Source organism: Panthera tigris, chromosome A3 (assembly GCF_018350195.1).
Source record: "Panthera tigris isolate Pti1 chromosome A3, P.tigris_Pti1_mat1.1, whole genome shotgun sequence".
Classification (NCBI taxonomy): domain Eukaryota; kingdom Metazoa; phylum Chordata; class Mammalia; order Carnivora; family Felidae; genus Panthera; species Panthera tigris.
Window position 1 is genome coordinate 42,919,390 of NC_056662.1, and position 20,477 is coordinate 42,939,866.

The 20,477-nt window shown below is 48.9% G+C and overlaps 1 protein-coding gene across 1 annotated transcript in view; it reads right to left on the reverse strand.

Moving 5' to 3' along the window:
- Window positions 1-4,287: 4,287 nt before the first annotated feature.
- The window catches only part of OVOL2 (ovo like zinc finger 2), a 29,733-nt gene continuing 13,543 nt past the window's right edge, over window positions 4,288-20,477 (reverse strand). Inside the window, exons 3-4 of the mRNA XM_042979740.1 lie at window positions 19,388-19,577; window positions 4,288-5,128 (exon numbers count right to left, since the gene is read on the reverse strand). Coding sequence (XP_042835674.1) covers window positions 4,815-5,128; window positions 19,388-19,577 — 504 coding nt within the window. The 3' untranslated portion in view covers window positions 4,288-4,814. The remainder of the gene's footprint in view (window positions 5,129-19,387; window positions 19,578-20,477) is intronic.

Consider the following 20,477-nt stretch of genomic DNA (forward strand, 5'->3'; position numbering starts at 1 on the left):
TATGCATTTTTTTCAAGTTTATTTATTTTTGAGAGAGACAGATACAGCGTGAGCAGGGAAGGGGCAGAAGAGAGAGAGAGAGAAAATCCCAAGCAGGCTCTGCACTGCCTGATGCCCACAGAGCCCAATGTGGGGCTCAAGCTTACAAAACCATGAGATCATGACCTGAGCCGAAACCAAAGCTGGACGCTTAACCGACTGAGCCACTAAGTGCCCCTCTGTGTGCGTTTTTTTTGTTTTTTTTTTTTTTAATTTATTTTTGGGACAGAGAGAGACAGAGCATGAACGGGGGAGGGGCAGAGAGAGAGAGGGAGACACAGAATCGGAAACAGGCTCCAGGCTCCAAGCCATCAGCCCAGAGCCTGACGCGGGGCTCGAACTCACGGACCGCGAGATCGTGACCTGGCTGAAGTCGGACGCTTAACCGACTGCGCCACCCAGGCGCCCCCTGTGTGCGTTTTAATATGTTTTTTATTTCTCCCCAAAACATGACATAATTTGCAATGAGTGATTCGCTCCTTCAGCTCCAGAAGAGTTCCCTTATCAAAAAGTAAATAGGGATGCCTGGGTGACTCAGTTAAGCATCCAACTTCGGCTTGGGTCATGATCTCACGGTTCATGATTTTGGGCCCTGCATCAGACTCTGTGCTGACAGCTCAGAGCCTGAAGCCTGCTTCGGATCCTGTGTCTCCTCTCTAACCTTCCCCCACTTGCACTCTCTCTCTCTCTCTCAAAACTAGATAATAAACATCAAAAAAACAATTTTTGCAGGGGGCACCTGGGTGGCTCAATTGGTTGGGTGACCGACTTCAGCTCAGGTCATGATCTCACAGTTCATGAGTTCGAGCCCCAAGTCGGGCTCTGTGCTGACAGCTCAGAGCCTGGAGCCTGCTTCAGGTTCTGTGTCTCCCTCTCTCTCTGCCCCTCCCCTGCTCATGCTCTGTCTCAAAAATAAATAAAAACATTTAAAAAAATTTTTAAAAACCAATTTTTTTAAAAGTAATCCATGGAGAAATAGCCAGAACCTACGGACCGCAAAGTTTTTCACCCCTAATAATCCATTCCTGTGATTAAGCCCCCAGCTGCTGAGAGCATTGGCAGCTACATAGCCCAGTGGTCATGTCCCTTTCCCCCTCCCCACCAGAGATAACCCAAAACCAATGATTGGCGCCCCGCCTCAAGGTGGGATGGTGTCTATGGTGGCATTCACCCTCCAGAGTTCCCCTGGGATCAGGTTGAGGCTAGACTCCAGCCAAGCCCACATCTTCACCTGGTTTCTTCTGTTGTAACTTGCTTCCATCTCCTCCTTACTGGTTTCTCCTGAGAGCCTCCTCCAGGGAAATCATTTAGCCCAGAATCCCTGTCTCAGACTCTACTTCTAGAAACTTATCCAAACCACCCCCATTAATTGATAACAGATGCCTTTCTCCAAAAGGAACCACCAATAGGCACTTCTGACCAGCAGATGCATGAGTTTCCACACTGTACTGACCTAGTACCAACCCAAAGCAAGGACTGTTGGGGAGACTTTGTACAAGTGCATATGAGGTTTCCAGTGAGGGATATAAAATATGGACCATAACGCATGTAACTGCTATCCCACTATCCATGGGCCTAAGGTCCCGAGGCCCCCAGCCTGAGAACTAGTGCCCCCTAAATCGTGATCCTGGACACATTAGCTAGATTCCCCGACAACTGGCTGAGAGCAGGACACGCAGACAGGACTGGGAGGGGGAGGGGGCCAAAGGCCAAGGTGGATGTCAGCTGGCTTTGCCTGCCATAGCAGAGACTGTGAGACGTCCACCTCGTTCCATTCCCCGGTCCCAGCATATGAGGGCATATGGCCAAGAAGGTAATATGGCAAAATCCTCACCCCGGAACAGGAGCGGAAGGGCTCTGTGCCATGTCCGGGTCAGCAGCTTCACATAGTAGGTGTGACCCTTCCACGCCTGTTCCAGACCCGGCACCACCCACCTCAGGTCTCCTCAGCATTCAGCTCTACGTGCTGGAGACTGCTTACGGCCAACCCCTGTAACCTGAGTGCTCTTCCTGACATGGGAAACATGCTTGGCCAGTGCACAGGGCAAATTGGAAGGGCCCAGAAATGAATGCCCCCGATGCCAGCACCCTCAACTAAATCCAGAGGGATGGGGAGTTCGTGGACAAACGGTTTCCTATGTTCTCGAGGGAGGCAGCACGGAGACGCATCTGTCCTGTTCGTTTCCTAGAGATCCCCACTAGGATTAAGCTCCAGGCGCCACCGCAGTAACTCCCTTTATTGGCTGTCTGCTCTTTCCTGTCACACTTCCCCACTCCCACTACAGATGCTTCCTGGGATCGCCTCCTAACCCATTGACTTGAATCTGAACCCTTGCCTAAGAATCTGCGGAGAAAGCAAACCAAGACAACCCTCCTAACAGCCCAAACCCACAGAGACCCAGTTTCACCCAGGCATTATGTTAAAAACGTCCTAGGGCACAGCAGAGCAACAAAGGAAAGAAGTCGGGTCTCTGAGTGACGGCAAGAGGAAAACCATCTGCCAATCCAGGGCTGCTAAGTGAGAAATGATCTGCCTTCTTCCCAAAGCCCCAGAATTTGTAGGGAATCTTTGTTACAGCAGCTGTGCCTGTCTTAGCTAGGACAACAACCTGCCCAACATCCATTTCCTCTCTGGTCATGGCACCCGCTCTGCTGCTGGGGAACCACTTTCCTATTCCCAGACCAGAGATATAGCTGACCCGCTCAGGGTGGACCCGAAAGCCAAATCGGACCAATCACAGACAAGAAGCACCAGCCCAAGATTTTTGGCTGAAAGACAAACCCTTCTTCTGGGCTGCTGCACTATGGGACAGAAATCCAGAGCACAGGGTGGCCATGGGGCCCCCACTTGAAGCTGCCTGAGAAAAAAGTCACCTGTGGGAAAACCAAATAAAAGAGAAAAAGATGAGTGAAGATAACATGATTTAAGCACCTCGATCCAGCCACCCCTGAAGCTGGACAACCCTAGACTTATCAGCCAATACACTCTCTTTTCTGTTCAAGTCATTAAGAAAAATTCTTTTATGTTTTATTTATTTTTGACAGAGAGAGACGGAGCACAAGTGGGGGAGGGGCAGAGAGAGGAGACACAGAATCTGAAGCAGGCTGCAGGCCCCCAGCTGTCAGCACAGAGCCCGACACGGGGCTCTCACTCACAAACTGAGAGATCTTGACCTGAGCCGAAGTCGGACGCTTAACCGACTGAGCCACCCAGGAGCCCCTGTTCAAGTCATTTTAAACTGAGTTTCTGTCACTTGCAACCCAGAGAATTCTGTTTAATAAAAATCTGCCCCAGGCGCCTGGCTGACTCAATCAGTAGAGCCTGCAGATCTTGATCTCGGGGTCATGAGTTTAAGCCCCATGTTGGCTTATTTGAAAATTTTAAAATTTTTTTTAAAAGTTTAAAAATAAATAAAAATCTATCCCTAAAAGAGAATGTCGTGTCAGCTAGTTCACAATTCTCCGTGCCACAGGCCAGCTGCCCCTAAATAACTAGTCATTTAGAGATTCCCTTCTAGGAATACTCATTTTTGTTGTCAAAATTACCCAGATAAAAGCAAATCAAAAGCTTTCTAGACTCTCTCCTCTGTGTCAAGCATTAGGAAACACAACGTGATGTCAGCAATTGGTCCTGGAGCTCCCAGTGCTGGCAGCTCCAGGACTGGGGAGAATCTCTCTCTTGGCCGCCATGGTGCCCTGAGGGTTCGGGCCCTTCCTGCTAGCCCTCCAGTCACAGAAGGACCCTGGAAACCACCTTGCCAGCCCCCTCACCCCCATGGGCTGTTGCCTCTCTTCTGCCCTACCTAGGTCTCAGGTCGGCTTTATTGTTAACCTCCTGGGCCTCTGGGGCCAGGCCTCCCAGGTGAGGAGGTGCAGGTAGCCAAAGGTCACAGCACTCAGCAGTCACATGCCTCGAAAGAGACTGCTATGCCTCCCACATGAGCAGGACGTGGGCCAGGCCAGCGAGCATTCCTCACGGTCCAGCGTTTTCCACTTCTCCCCCAGTGCCAGACTCAAGGGAGGGACAAGTGCCTACAGCCAGCAAGTCCCAGCCCCAGAAAGCCAGAGGCATCTCCACAGTAACACGACGGCCACAAAGAGTGACCAAAGCATCCGTTAAGTGCCCTGCCCCGTCCATCCCAGGAGTCTCTGCCCATCAGCCCTGAGGCCCCCGTTCATCTGCTCTCCTACCCAGCACTCAAGATATGCTTCTTCAACCCCACCCACCAATACAAAATCACCCACCCAAAGTAACCTGAAGTCAAATGTCCCACAATAAGCCCTAAACAGGGAGCTAGAACTCCATGCTCTCCTGCCTTGTTTTTATAAGGGAAGTGTCACAAGAACGTTTCATTCATTAAAATAATTCCTGTAAACTCTTTCAGAATAATAAAATTCCTTTTCCTTGCTTGAGTAGCATTTCAGGTGAAAGGACTTTTATTTCAAGGCACCATAAAATGATAGTCTAAGAACACCTCTGCCTCCACATGTGAAAATCGTTTAAAAAAAAAAAAAACAGGAAAAAAGAAAAATACCGCACGGCGATCGTGGCCATCCACGAACTTTTGTTAATGTGACTGTTCAACAGGACGTGGGTTACAGGGGGCTGGACACCACTATCATCATTGACAACCTTGGAACAGATCCCCTGCCGTGGCCCCGGGAGGGCAGAGGGATGAACTGAGCCCAGTGGGGCGGGGGACCCCCTCCAAAACCAAAAATCCCCTAAGCGTGGCAGCTCGAGCGTCTCTCCCCGCTCCTCCTCCTGCACCTCCTCACTTCTCCTCTTCTTCGCTCAGGGTGACATTCCCCTGGAGTGTGGACGTCAGCTTGGCTTGCAAAAGAGCCGCTAATTTTTTGGATGTCTTTTTGAGAAAGGCGCTGCCCGGGTGGGCACTGTTCACGTGCAGGTACAGGTCCTCCTGGGTGGGGCCCGTGTAGCCACAATCCTCACAGACGTAGAGCTTGTCCCGGCGTTGCTTGTAGGCGTACTGTTGCTGCACCCCGTGGATTTTCTTCAGGTGGGACTCCAAGGAGCAGCGCTGGGTGAAGGCTTTGTTGCAGATGTCACATTTGTAGGGGCGAATGCCTGCAAGGTCGATGGGCAGACACATCACCAGTTGGTCACGGCCAAGCCACAGCCTCCCAACCGCGAAGCCATTTAAAATCGTGATACACAACCCAATAGCAGAAAACCAAACCACCTGATTCAAAAACGGGCAGAGAAATTGAATAGACCTTTGCTAAAGAAGGCGTGCAAAGTACCAACAGGGACATGACAAGGTGCTCGATGCCATTGATCGGCGGGAAAATGTGAATCACGACTGCACTGAAATGATCACCTCACGCCTGTTAGAATGATTATCATCAAAGACAAGAGATAACAAGTGTCCTTGAGGATGTGGAGAAAAGGGAACATTCGTGCACTTTTGATGGAAATGTAAACGGGTACAGCCACTATGGAAACCAGTATGGAGGTTTCTCAAAAATTAAAAATAGCACTACCCTATGACCCAACAATCCCACTTCTAGGATATATATCCAAAGGAAATGAAAACAGGATCTCAAAGAGACACCTGCACACCTGTGGTCACTGCAGCATTATTCACAATGGCCAAGATATGCAAACAACCTAGGTGTCCATTAACGAATGAACGAATAAAAAAAGATGTGGTATATTTATACAATGGAATATTACACAGCCACGAGAAAGGAGATAGATGTTTGCAACATCGTGGATGAACCATGAGGGCATTATGTGAAATAAACCACATAGAGAAAGACAAATACTGCATGGTATCACTTTTATATGGAAAAGTCAAACACATAGGAACAGAGTCGAAAAATGGTTGCCAGGAGCTGAAGGGTAGGAGAAGTAGGAGAAAAAGGAAATCAGCATAGGGAGGGATTCAACATGAGGAAAACGATTCAGGCAAGACACAAAGTGTGTCCACAAAGGTTCACAACATCCACATGAGCAAACATAAAAAGGGATGCAAACTTGGCAAAGAAACACCACGTGGCTTTGGGAGGAAGAGCTTTAGTCTTCCCACTTGTATGCTTCAATGTTTTGATTTTATAGTGGGCAAAGTAAACCTTGTTTTTATTCTAGTTGCAGTTTTCCTGGAAACAGACCCTGTGACAAAGATTCCAGTAGCACCTGTAGGTGAGTGAAGAAGCGAGGGACAGGAAGGAGCCCTACAAGGTGGGGATAGCAAGGCAGTCACTGCTGTAGGCAGCCGGAGTCCAAGTGCACCAGGCAAGCTCAGGGAACAATGCAGAACCCTCACCTCTGAGTCACCCCCCCACCCCCCGCCCTCCTCCAGCAGCACTGTCTAGGGCCGCCTCTGGGTGGCACTGATTGTCCCTCACTGTCCTGTGCCAGCAGGAACACCCTCAGGCAGAGTTGCAGGTGTGGGCAGTTGCTACGTGGATAGGTGTGCCCAGAAAAGGCAGGAGCCAGGGGCGTGGGCTGGACATGGGTGGCATCTGCTATAGGTATGAAAGCATTTCCAAATTGGATCTCACGCTGGCCTTAGAATCGGGCTAATCTTAGCGGGGCTCGCCTTCTAGATGGAGAGCTAACAGGTGCCATATACACCAGGGAGCTCAGCCTCATCAAAGCACAGGCCTTCCTATTTCCACCAAGAGCACTCATCCTGAATGTGAGGTTGGAATGTCACACAAGCAGCGGTAAGGGCGGGCCCCACTTAGGCTCTAAAGGAGGAGATCCTGGTTGTAAAGGAAGCACAGTGTAACATAACCTGGAAGCCCGGGAGAGGGCGCGCATCGTGCTAGGGGTACGTGGAACAAAGAGGGCGGCCACTACAGTCAGACAATCTAAGAGCCCAGAGGTTAGCAGAGCTATCTCCTACAGGAACCCCCAAAGCCTCAGATGCCAAATTTAAGGGTATGACAAAAACTCATCAGTCAAGATAAAATAATATTTCGGGGCACCTGGGTGGCTCAGTCCATTAAGAGTCTGACTCTTGATTTCAGCTCAGGTCACGATCTCTCATTTGTGAGACTGAGCCTTGTGTGGGGCTCACGCTGAGCAAGAGCCTGCTTGGGATTCTCTCCCCCCCCCCGGCCCCCCAGCCCCTCCGCCCTTCTCCTGCTCACACAGGTGCTTGCATGCGCTCTCTCTCTCTCAAAACAAATAAACGTTTAAAAAAGGTAATATTTCAAAAACCAAAACACATTAAAAAAAATCCATATGAACAAGTTATCAAAATCCTAAACAGGGACAAGACCCAACAATGCTGTACAGGACCCGGAGGCAAAAGGAAGATGTGAGCCCTATGTAGGTGTTTTTGTGTATTTTTTAACTGGTTATTCTTTTCCCCATAATGTTCTAATTGTTGAAGAAAAATAGTAAAAAATTGAAAAGTAGGCTGTAATTAAAACTCACGTTTTAAAATGTTTAACTATTTTTTTTAGACAAAAATGAAATTTATGATGATTTTACTATCCTGGCTTCAATGGAAGCAAACTTACCCAGAGATATTTTCAAAATCCACTTTTTTAGCTTCCCAATCATCGTGAGGATTTTCCCATGCTGGTGCTTACTGTTCAGCTTCACTCCTTTTCAACAGCACCATGGTGTGCTGTTGGACAGCTATACCCAAATGCTAGCTTTCCCAAGCCAGAGACAGACTGCCTTGTACAACAGGGTTCCAACGTGCGCTTCCCGGACCGACAGTCAAATCACATTACCTGAGAGCTTGCTGGAAATGCAGAGTCCCAGGACCTACCCCAGACTGAATTGAATGTGGAGCAGTGGTCCTCAAACCCAGGGGGCTTGTCACAACACAGATTCCTGGCCCCACCGCTGGTGTTTCTGGTTCTGGGGTAGGAACGCACTTCTAACGAGTTCCCAAGTGATGCTGAAGCTGCCTGTGCTGGGATCTCTCAGGGAGTCACAGCTCCCAAGCCATGCCAAATTAGGCATGACCAAAACAGAAGCAGGAAGAAACAGAAAATTGCAAGCAGACTGAACACATAATCCAAAAACCCCCAACAAACCGAAGTCTAAGACCAGACAGCTTCCTAGGCAAATTCTACCAAATTAGGCGTCAGGACTGCACTTTGGGTGTCTGAAAGCTGCCCTCCCCCCAGTATTTTCTCTTCAAGGCTAAATGTCCCCACTTCTTTAATGGTGGCTTGTGGAGGGGGCTGAGAGAGCCCCTTCCTGTTCATGAAGTGCACAGATGATAAAGGAAGTTGAAATGGAAGTTGAAGGAAATTAAAGTAAGTTGAAATGGAAAAAAGTCTCCCCCACCCCCATCCAAGCACTTGAATGAACCAAATCCCTTTCATGAAGCATATCCTAGAACACTCCTGTGAAAAAACTGTGGGGTCAATGCAATGGTGAGCTGTTACTCCAGTCTCCTCAAGCAGAGTGCAGGCCTATGTTATATTCCACACATTCTAGAAAAACTGCCAGAAGTTAAGAAATTCCTTCATAATCCTTGGCATTTGGAACATAATAGGTGCTCAGTAAATAATTTTTCAACAAATGAAAGAACGAACCCCTACCATCATGGTGAAGGAGGAGTCACAGAGGTTACTTCCTCGGAGCTAGTCTTCTACAAATTTAAGGAATAGGGCTGTTTGGGGTTTCATGCTTGCGCCATAGAGGGCTTTGTGTTTCATCAGGCCTTCTGGGCCGGGACAGCAGCTGGCAGATCAAGCAGCCAACCTGATTTCAAACCTACAGCTCATCACAACAGAAATTCACCCAGAGACCAGTTACTCAACCCACTACTGTGTTAAAACATCCAAACTAAATATGTGGAAAGGGGAGCACACTTACCCCAGGCAAGCTCCTGGACCCCGGGGAAAGGACAGATTCTTCCAGTCCTGCTCTAGGAGGCCTGGCCCCAGAGGTGACCCAAAAAGGTGATCTGAAGCGGCTGCCGACCAGGGTTTCACCTGATCCCTGCCCCCTGGCAGAGGTGAGAGTGCCAGGAACCGGTCTCCTTGCCCTGCATCCAACAGGTCACCGAGCACCTTCCACGGGCAGAACACCCAGCAAGGTCTACACAGCAAAGGCTACAGACTGCAGAGTCCTACATCACCCAGATGACAGAGAAAATGGGGATGGCCGCTGTGGTGGAATTTTCCCAGGGAGGGTGGGACGTGAGCCTAGATCGGACGACCGGTGACTCACAGACACGGAGATGGATGGAAGACAGCAGGTGCCGAAAGCTCTAGTTAGGGCAATTCTGACTTTTGCACACCTGCTCCTCCTCCCCTCTCTGCAAACACCACACTCATCCCTCACTCACTGACATTGTCATGCAGCAGCCCCTGGGTGACCCTTTTAAGGCTTGGGAACAAACCCCTTCCTCCTGGAGCCCCCGCCCCCCGTGAACTTGGTGCGGTGGGGGTGGCTGAGACAGGAAGGTGGCCAGAGAGGACCCCTGGGCAAGGGGGACCGATGCTAAGTCCCCCCTGACTTTGGGGCCTCACCCACCTTAGTGCTCTGGAGCAAAGGCCAACCTTGTTCATGTCTGGAGTGAGATATCAGAACTAGAAAACACCATGCCTGCTCCAGACATCAGTAACTCACTAACACCCACACAGCAAGAGTCCAAGGCCACACATCTCCTACTCATTATGTGAGCCCATGAGAGATGGCCGAATCCACCGAGCCTCAGTTTCTCCACCTATAAAATGGGGATAACATTCATACCCCCTTGTTAGGCTGCTCTGAGGATTAATCAAGACATCACATGCAAAGGGCCTGGTGCGTATTAACATATTAACATTAAGTACTCGGTAGGATACAGCTTCAAGAGTTTACAATACAGCTCAAGAGAACACAAATATGCTCTACTCATTAACTGGCTGGTGGGCACATATGTAGTATTTGTCTATATGCTGTACATATACACACACACACACACACGCTGTCCATATATATATATGGATATATATATATATATATATATATATATATATATATATATACACATACAGGTATATACACTTTTTCTATTTGCAAGCACTTGGGAATGTATTGTTATCTTACAGTCGTTTGAAAAAAAGGGGATGGGGTGGGGGGAGAGGGGAAAGTGGGTGATGGGCATTGAGGAGGGCACTTGTTGGGATGAGCACTGGGTGTTGCATGGAAACCAATTTGTCAATAAATTATACTTAAAAATAAAAAGAAAAGAAAAGAAAGAAAAATTTTTAAAAAGGGACAATTTTTTTTAAATGTGGGCATTAGGTGTCTGGTGCAGAAGAAGCGTGCAGAGAGACCTCCTTCACTGTCACTTTTTGAAGGTTGTGCTGTAAGGCTTCTACTACCTCATCCAAAAACTACTTCATTGGGTTATCCAAAATGGTTTCCTGTCTTCAAATTTCCTATTTATTTATTTATTTGTTTGTTTTTGAGAGAGAAAGCAAGAGTAAGGGGCAGAGAAAGAGGAAGAGAAAGAGAAGGTCAAGCAGGTGCCATACTGTCAGCGCAGAGCTCGACACAGGGCTCGAACCCACAAATCATAAGATCATGACCTGAGCTGAAATCAAGAGTCAGATGCTTAACCAACTAAGCCATCCAGGTGCCCCAAATTTTCTATTCCTATTACTAAAATAAAGGTTCGCATCACACATCTCCAAAGAAAATTCTTTGCTACTGGTGCTTTCTGCTTGCTCTCCTTGCTGTAGCTAAGTGCTCCGTTATTGAACTTTATATAAACATGAACTTGTGGGAGTGGATATCTAGGGCAACCTCCTCTGGAGGCAGTGTGGTAATGACCACAAAATATTGTAACGTCGTCTACCCTTTGGCCCACATTAGGGAAACTATCTACAGAAAGACTCACACAGGTAGACAAAGGATGTACAAGAATATCGATGGCAGTCTGACATTTAAAAAAGAAAGGAAGAGAAAGAAAGAAAGAAAAGAAATGAAGGAAGAGAGAAAAGAAACAAAGGAAGAAAAGGAAGGCAGGGAGGGAGGAAAGAAAAGAAAAAAGAAGAAAGGAAAGGAAAGGAAAGGAAAGGAAAGGAAAGGAAAGGAAAGGGAGAAAGAGAAAAAGGGAAGGAAGAAAGGAAAGGAAAGAAACTTTGAGATGGTGTTTGTTGATGGTGCCTCCGTTTTTGAAATTATGTCAAAATCTCATATTTATTTTTTAACTTTATTTATTTATTTATTTTGAAAGAGACAGAGACAGCACGAGTGGGGGAGGGGGAGGGACAGAGAATCCCAAGCAGGCTCTGCACTGTCAGTGCAGGGCCCGACATGGGGCTCAAACACACAAACTATGAGCTCATGACCTGAGCTGAAATGAAGAATCAGACGCTTAACTGACTGAGCCACTTGGGCGCCCCTTCATCTTGTATTTAAAAATGCTCTGATAACTATTAAAGACAGTTAAGGTATGTCTACCTGTGCAGATATATGAAACAGTGTCCAAGATATATAGGGCATGAAAAAAGTTATGTGTGTTAAAAACTTGGAAGTGAAATGGTGGTTTGCTTTCAGGTGTGGAACTGGGGCTTGGAAGGGGGAGGAAGGCTGACTTTTTTCCTTTCATTTTTTGTTCCCTTTCGTATTACTTTTTTTTAGCTAAAATGTAAGTCAAAATAAAATAAAGCAGACAGTCTGATGAACGAAAGAGGTGATCCCACAGGACAGCATTCAACTCCCTAGGGGTGGAGTTGACTTTATTCTTTGGCAGCCATCGGCCCCACTCCAAACTTCTCCCAATCTGCATTTTTCCCAACTAGTCAATCCTTCCCTGTAGGCTCCAAACAAAGACACCATTGTTTCCTCTTCTTCAATCAAGATGGGATTTGTTTGCCTTCCAGTCCCTCTCAATGTGGTCTGATTGGAAGATAAGGCCAGAGGGCGTCCCAAGGGGTGGGGCAGATACTGCAGCTTTGGCCAGTGCCCCCCTCCCCACTTCCCTGACCTCGAGAATCTAAATTCCTTTGCTCCTCTCCCTGGAACTCAGAAGCTTCCACAGGAACGACAGGTGCCTTGAACGGACTCCTTCATTCGAGTCATAAAGTTATAATCAACATGGGTTATACGCCATGGCACCCCCCCCCCCACAAAGGCTGCGCTGGAGACCCCACGGATGCCTGTGTCCTTTTCAAGCTGCTTATAGTGGCTCATACTTTCTGGTCTACATTGGCTGGAGACTTTTACAGAATGAGTAGCCATTTTCCAAACAAGAAAAATAGAATACTTTCAATAAAGGCTGTACTTGTCGGAAGAGCCTGGTGCACCTGTTGGGAGCAGTAAACAATGCCCAGACCGCACCTGACACGCCGTAGCCCTCAGTGTGGTTCTGCGTTCCCAGCAGGCTCCCAGGTGGTGCTGGTGCTGCCGGCTCAGGAGTAGTGAGGGTGGGCACTTGGTGCGGAGTCTGGCACATGCAAATACCGGCTATTATGTTTTATTCTAGAATACAGATCTCCCCCACCAAAAGCAAACCATTTCCTTCCATGGATGGCCATTCTTAGGAGGCATCCCAGCTGGCTCAACCTAAACACTTAAACAAATCCAAAAGAATCTTCTCTAAAAACAGGCCCATGATGTTTTTCACAGGCTGTGAACTAGATGTGCGTTCGTTTCTTTAAAGCTCATGGCTCCCTCTCTCCATTCTGACCATAATCTCCCATGCTGGCCTCAGTGGTCCTGTCAACCCCACTTAAATACCATGGTTTCCTCCACTATGTGCGTAGCGGATGCTGCTGGTCCCCTACGCTGACCCCCTTTTCTGAGCTAGTGCTTCATTCTCTATCTATCATGTGTGTGGGTAGCTAACAGCTCCCGGCTGTCCCCTTCTCCAAGGAATGGGCACTGGGCAATTGACATCTGAGCCAAGGGGAAAGGCAGCCCTCAGCCAATGTCTGACATAAAAGTGCCCGCCACTGGTCTATAGTGCCATTCACACCCAGAACCCCCGTGGGACCGGGCTGAGGCCAGACTCCCCGTGAGACCACCTCTCTGCTTCCCCCTCCCTTCCAGGTTTCGTCTGACAGCCCTCCCTCAATAAATCATTTCATAAGAATCACCATCTCAGAATCTGCTTCTAGGGAACCCGACCCAGGACAATTTGGATTGAAAAATAGCCCCTTGTTTGCTGATCTACTTCCATGAAATGTTACACAGGTTTTTTGCACCAGTTTCTGTCTCCCAACCTTGAATCAGATGTCATTTGACTAACATCCCCCCTCCCCATCACACACACACACACACACACACACACACACACACACACACACCCTCTGAGTTACTTTTTTCTTGGTGAAGTCATCCAAAAAAGACATCTTAATCTTTTCTTTCATCCACTTGGATATTAAGTAAGACATTTACAGGCTCCGGTTTCCCTGGGTCTCTTCCGAAATGTCTCCTGTTCTGAGTCTTTCCTTGGATGCCCTGTCCCTCTCAGCATGTGACAGGAGATGTGGGGGAGGATGGATTAATCCTGGTTCTCTATGCCACTCTCTTTGCCCGCCTCATCGATACTGTAGCTACAATTCTCAAAAGAAGGGTCCTGAGATCCCAGATACATCTTTAGTCATGACTGGGGGTGCAGGGGTGGCTCAGCCGGTTGAGTTGTCTGACTTTGGCTCAGATTATGATCTCGAGGTGAGTTCAAGCCCCACATCGGGCTGCTGTCAGCGGGGAGCCCACTTTGGATCCTATGTCCACCCCCACCCCCCCACCCCCGCCCCTCTCTGGCCTTGTGCTCTCTCAAAAATAAACGTTAAAAAAAAAGTTTAAAAAAATTAGTCATGACTGGTCTAATCAGCCTGTAAGCAAACATACCCTTCACTCAACTGCTGTCTGCTATACCTGTGTTAACACTGTCCACATCTTTGCTTCTGGTCTAAATACATTTACTTGTAACAGTCAATAGCAAAAATCCAACCTTCATCTCTCAAACAAGACCCGAATCTGCAGACTTCTGTTAAGATCTTTTGGAACCAGAGAGGTTGTTCACATGAACCTTAAAAATGTTTGAGGGGTGCCCGGGTGGCCCAGTCAGTCAAGTGCCAGACTTTGGCTCAGGGCATGATCTTGTGGTTCATGGGTTCAAGCCCCAAGTCATTTAAAAAAAAAAAAATTTTTTTAATGTTTGAGAATCCCAAATTTTTGCTCTTTTTACTGATTCATGGATTAACCCTTTTGTAAAGAGCTCAAGAGATGGCAGGGTGGCCCCTCACACCAGGACCTTGGTCTGCTCCTCCAGGTCCTGGCATGGGGATGTCCCCACAGCCAAGACTCCTTTTTCAGTTTGCTACCACCTAATTTGTCAGTAAGCCCTTGCCTCCCTCCTCATTCTGGTCCATTATTACCTGGAGGCACATCTCCAGCAGCAAATAAACCAGGGCAGGAAAAACAGGTTCAAGACATTTCCATAATTCTATCTGTTGATCACTTTAAGACTCAAAATTAGGGGCGCCAGGGTGGCTCAGTCAGTTTGGTGTTTGCCTTCAGCTCAGGTCATGATCTCGGTTCACGAGTGCGAGCCCCGCGTTGGGCTGTGCTGATAGCTCAGAGCCTGAAGTCTGCTTCCGATTCTGTGTCTCCCTCTCTCTCTGCCCCTCCCCCATTCACACTCTGTCTCTCTCCCTCTCAAAAATAAATAAACATTAAAATTTTAAAAAAGGAAAAAAAAAGAGTCAAAATTAGGATTTAAAAAATTTTAAGTCATTACCTGTAGATTCGACCTTATAGTCAGGGCTGTCCAACAGAAATTAAAATGCAAGCCACTTTGTAGCCTTAAAATGTCCAGTAGCCTCATTAAAAGCGGTAAAAAGAGAACAGGTGAAATTAATTCCAACGATATATTTCGCTTAACCCAACGTATTCAAGATATTCCCATTCCAACAGGGAATCAACATTAAAAACCGAGATGTTTTGCATTCTTATTTTGCATCAAGTCTTCAAAATCTGGTATCGGTTTTCCACTTATCGACACGTCTCAATCAGACCAGCCACATGTTGGGGGGGGGGGTCTCACCCATTACATGTGGCCTGGGGCTGCTGTGCTTTTTACCTTCTAGATGCCCCCTTCCCAGAGGAGAAACCGTGAAGCTCTTTGGGAAGGCCCTGGATGGAAGGCATTATTATTTACCAATGTCAGCAATTTTCAGCCCCTCCCGGGGTCACTAGAAATTTCACGTTTGAGGATCAAGAGACAGAGGAGCTCAAGAGTCGGAGACACAGGCCATCTTCTTTCTTGCTCACCGTGGGCATCTTGGCACCATTGAACACACACACACAGACTCCTCTGCGACCTGCTAAACCCCAGGCTGCAGTGTGCAGTTTCTGCCAGGCCCAGGTGTCCCTTTATCTCACCTTCCTGCAGAGCAAGCAGGCTTCCAGAAACCGAAACGGGGCAAGGCTAGTGAGGCCCCAGTCTTGGGGAGAAAATTGGGGACGGCAGCGGGAGGCAAAGGGGACAGACAAGGGGACTTACGGGAAATAGAGGACCATGAACTTCGGCACCAGCCGGTCTGGTTCCCAATTCCACCATCCATGGTTATCTGACCTCCCTGAACCTGGTCTCCTCATCTATTAAGTGGGCCTAATTGACTCCTTGGGGTTATATGAAGTAATAGATAAATGCTGAGGGCCCAGCATGAAGGAAAGTGGCTACTTGTAGCTCGCTGCCATCTGAGGAAGCTGAGTCACCCTCTGTGGGGACTCCCAGTCTCTGCCGAGTCACCCTCCTTACTTGCGAGCCCTTTTTCTCCCTTAGAGGACATCGTCAACACCCCACCCCAAGCCCCCAGCCTACCACCAGGTCATCTCAGTTCCATTAATGTCAGTGGCTTCCAGCATCTCTCTGTTGGAGGAGATTCCCCAGGAGACACCGGAGACCTTCAAGGGGCTGGGGGGGAGGAGCTGCCTAGGACCTGAGGGTCCCAGGATGGACCCCCATCAAGGAGGGATGGGAGTGACAGGATAAATCCCCCAGCTTTCTTGCCCCTGGAACAATTCTGTGGTACATTCTACGTGGTTCTTCAGAGGACCCCCAGTGGGGTTGAGCCCCAGGTGCGCACGGTGACACCCTGCTCAATAGCTTGCTCTTATTGGCTGTCTTCCCCTCCCCACCTCCCCTCCGTAACCCCTCACTATGCCCCCTGAGATCACCCCCAAAATAAACCGCTTACACCCAAATCCTTAGGTCAGGGTCTGCAACCCAAATTAAGACACTCGGCACCTGCAAGGCCCTTTCCTCCCCGTCCAGCTGTGGAAATCTGGCTCATCCTTCAAGGTCAGCCAAAAGACACCTCCTCTGAGAAGCCTCCCTGATGCCCTGTCAATGCACGTGCCAGGCCTCCCCACTGGCATAGCTATGCTACTTTTTCTTTTGTTTGACACCTCTTGTTTTTCTCATGTGACAGTCAGATGTCTGATTTCTCCCCAGGTTGGCTGAGCTCTCCATGAGCACAGAGGGGAGTCTAGGGCCTGTCCCACAGCAAGGTCTCAGGAAACCTCTGCCAATTATTTGAACTTTTGCTACTAATAATATTTAATATTTACTATGTGCTTACAATTATTGCCCTGAGACCTCACAATTATTATTTTAGGTTACAGGTCCCAAAATTATGCCCATTTTAGAGATGGACAAACTAAGGCCAAAAAAAAAAAAAGATAAGTAATTTAGATACAGTTGCATAGTCAGCTAACTCAGATCTGTAGCTTTTAATCAGTACGTGACTGGGTGAATTTGCAAACTCTTCTCGGAGAAACAGTCCCTGATATTTCCATTAATGGAGAGTCAACTCAGTCACAGATGAGGCAACCCCACTGGCTCACTGCTTACTCCAGCTGAAGGTACTCACAGCCAGCAACGCTCCCTGAGACTCTTCACTCTGTCTTAAAGGTCAGGGTCAGGGAGTGACCACAGCGCCCACCAGGCAAGTTTCAGAAGAACAAGACCGTGTCCTCAAGGACATCCTCAGACAGAGATGGAAAGCCGAGAAACAGTCCAGAGCAACCAGGGACAGAGGACTGAGTGAGTGGCCCCCAATCTCCTCCAGCCCCTCGGGTCGGCTGTCTACGAAGTCAGATTGGTAGCTACCCGATGAGTCCACCTATAGCCTTGGGTCCTCTACCCCCTGCAGGACTCCCCACATCCTACAGAATGCTCTGCCACCCCAGAGAACCCTCCGCCCACCCCAACCTAAGGTGCCAACCTGACCACACAGAGATCAAACTTGAACTGATTCACTGGTGCTAGGGACTAAAAAAAGAAGCCTTGTATCCAGCCCGGAAGAGTACACACCATAGGATTCCATTTCTATCATGCCCAAAACCAGGCCCGGTAATCAATGCTGCTACAAGTCACACTAGTGGTGCCTCGTGGAGGGAAGGCGATAGTGACAGAGGGAGAAGCAGTAATTCTGGGCACAGGGCGTATGGTAGCCCTCCTTATCCGGGGGTTCACTTTCAGTGATTTCAGCTACCCGTGGTCCACTGTGGTCCGGAAATAGACGGTCCTCCTTCTGACATAACATCAGAAGGTCAGTAGTATCCTAACGCTACATCACAATGCCTAGGTCATTCACCTCACTTCATCTCATCACGTAGGCATCTTATCATCTCACACATCACAAGAAGGGGGAGTACAGCACAATAAGAAACTTTGAGAAAGAGAGACGACATTCACTGAACTTTTATTACAGTATATGGCTATAACTGTTCTATTTTATTACCAGTTATTGTTGTTAATCTCTTATTGTGCCTACTATATAAATTAAATATTATCGTAGGTATGTATATATAGGAAAAAGCATAGAATATGTAGGGTTTGGTACCACGTGTGGTTTCAGGCATCCACTGAGGTCTTGGAACGTGTCCCCACGGATAAGGGGGTACTGCTGTATTCTGTTTCTTGGTCTGGGTGCTAGTTATATGGGTGTGTGTTCACTCTGTAAAAATTCCTGAACTCGTCAAACTATATGCTTCTGATTTGTGTGCTTTCCTGGATGCAAAAATCCACTTCACTAAAGGTTTTTTAAAAGGAAAAGAGAAACTTTTGAGTATTCCAGCCCACTCTCTAAGGTGGGGGACACTCTTCCCAGGCCGGGCAAACAGCTCACAGCCAGCAATCTAAGAACAAAACAGTGTGATAGGAGCTATAAAAGAAATCTGAATACACAGGATCGGAGAAGGGTCCTGTGTGAGGACTGAGGAGGGGGGAGTAGACATTTTCCCATCCTACCAAGATGCCAGAGGAAACCCCAAACTCTGAAAGGGCTTGAGGATCAGGAGACTATATATAGTAAATTCTATGAGGCTATAGGGAGAATGGGTCATGACCAGGTTGGGGTTGAATGGTTAGGATGGGATGGGTTGAAATGAGATGAAATTAAAGAGGATGGAGATGGGATGGGGAGGAGTTGGGGGGTAAGGGGTGGGGCAGGGAGGGGGTGGGATGGGATGGGGATGGAATGGGGATGGAGACAGGACAGGTTGGGGTGGGGAGGGGTGGGGTGGGCTGGGGTGGGCCAGGATGGGATGGGACCGGACCGGAATTTGAAAATGGAACCCGGATTGTAAAGAGCTTTATATGAAGCCCATCATGATGAGGAGTTGGGATTTCATCTTGCCCAGAGTTGGAGAATTTTTAGCAGGGCGGGGGCACCCTTAGCATTGTCCTCAAGGGGTCCTTCTGGCCGGTGCGGAACTATGGGCCTCAAGGAGAAGCCTAGAGGCCAGATGTTTCTAAATTAAACTAACAAGATTTTACCCAGTCAGATGGGCCAGAGGAGAGGTGAATGGCCACTCCCAGGATTCTCTGTGAATTGAGCTGGTGAGGACCTAGATCCATGCTCAAGTCGGGGAACTCCAGAAGGTCCAAGGGAAGGAAAACACTTGCCCGCTTCACAGAGGAGCTGAGCGTTTCCTCCTCTTTCTGAGCTCTCAGGACCTGATTCTGAGACAGCTCACACCCCAACAAAGGAGGAAAAGACACCACCAGTGGGACCACAAGAACCCATTCTAGCAGGCAGCCAGACGAGGGCTGAATGAACTATGCCCCCCGCGTTGCACCAGACGTCACAGCCCAGAACGCTTCCAGCCAGGGATCTGTCTTAAATGGCCCCAGAACTTGGACCATCATCACATCTCTTACAGAGGCAAACAGCCTCAGAAAAGGGGCTTGCCTGGCCCACCGCAACTCAGCCGGCTGGTGGCACAACCAGGAGCTGGACCGAGATGCACTGGCCCCAGATGCCCCATCCTGCAGTCTTTCCAGAAATATGACACTGCTCCAAGCTCCCGATTTAGTTCTTTGGTGGAGAGGGAGCAGGAGCTCTGTCGGCCAGAACAGCGAAAGCAACCGCGAAGCACACGCCCCTTCCTCACCTGTATGTGTGCGGACGTGCCTCTTCAGGTCAAAGGTGTCGTTGAAGCCCTTGCCACAGAAGGTGCACAGGTGTCTCTTCACCTGGTTGTGGCACTTGAGGTGGCGGTTGAGCATGCGCTGCAGGCGGAAGCCCTTGCCACACAGCTCACAGCTGTGAACCGCCGGGTCGCTGCATGTGCCTGTGGTGAACTGGGACAGAGAGAGGGGGGGTGAGGGCCCCGGCGCAGGCGGGCACCCCCAGTGGGCTCAGCCCGGAGCCCACCTCCCCGTGTGGCCAGGCTGCGGCTCCTGACCCCTAAGAACTTCCAAGCGGGTTTTGGGGAAGGTGAAAGAGATCACTGGCTGCTCCTCCCAGCATTCATTCTCCCCTTCTTCCTGAGAACAGACTTCTTCTTTTTTTAAAAATTTTATTTGGAGAGACAAAGCACGAGCAGGGGAGGGGGTAGAGAAAGAGGGAGAGAGAGAACCCCAAGCAGGCTCCCCACTGCCAGCACAGAGCCCGATGTAGGGCTCGACCTCACAAAAGAGAGATCATGACCTGAGCCAAAATCAAGAGCCGGACACTTCACCGACTGAGCCACCCAGGTGCCCCCCACACACACACACTTCCCTTCACCTTAGAACAGACTTGTGTTCCCTGCCCCCAGCTAAGTGTCTATACTTGCCAGCCTGATAGCAAGTCATGGCCGCAGGATGAGCAGGCCAATGAAAAATACACTCCTCTCTGGGGGAAGATGGGGCCCTCTTCCTTCTTTTCTCCTTCCTGCTGGCTACACCTCCAACTGCCCCTTTGGACCATGACAGGGAAGCCAGTGCTGAGGATGGAAGAGCAGAAAGAAGGGAGTCCAGGTCCTGATGATGTCATGGAGCCCGCCGTAGAGTCCCCAAAGACAGCCACAATCCACTCCTTCCTCCCCGCGCCTGCATGCTGCTCTATTCATCAAGAGACGGAAACCATTTCCTCTCCCCTGGGATGGAGGCAAGTTCTAGGTCTTAAGAGACTTTGCAGCTTCTATATGTTCCCTCGTGGAAGCCAGCTGCCATGTAAGATGTCCAAAGCCACCATGCTGTGAGGAAGCCCAAGCAACC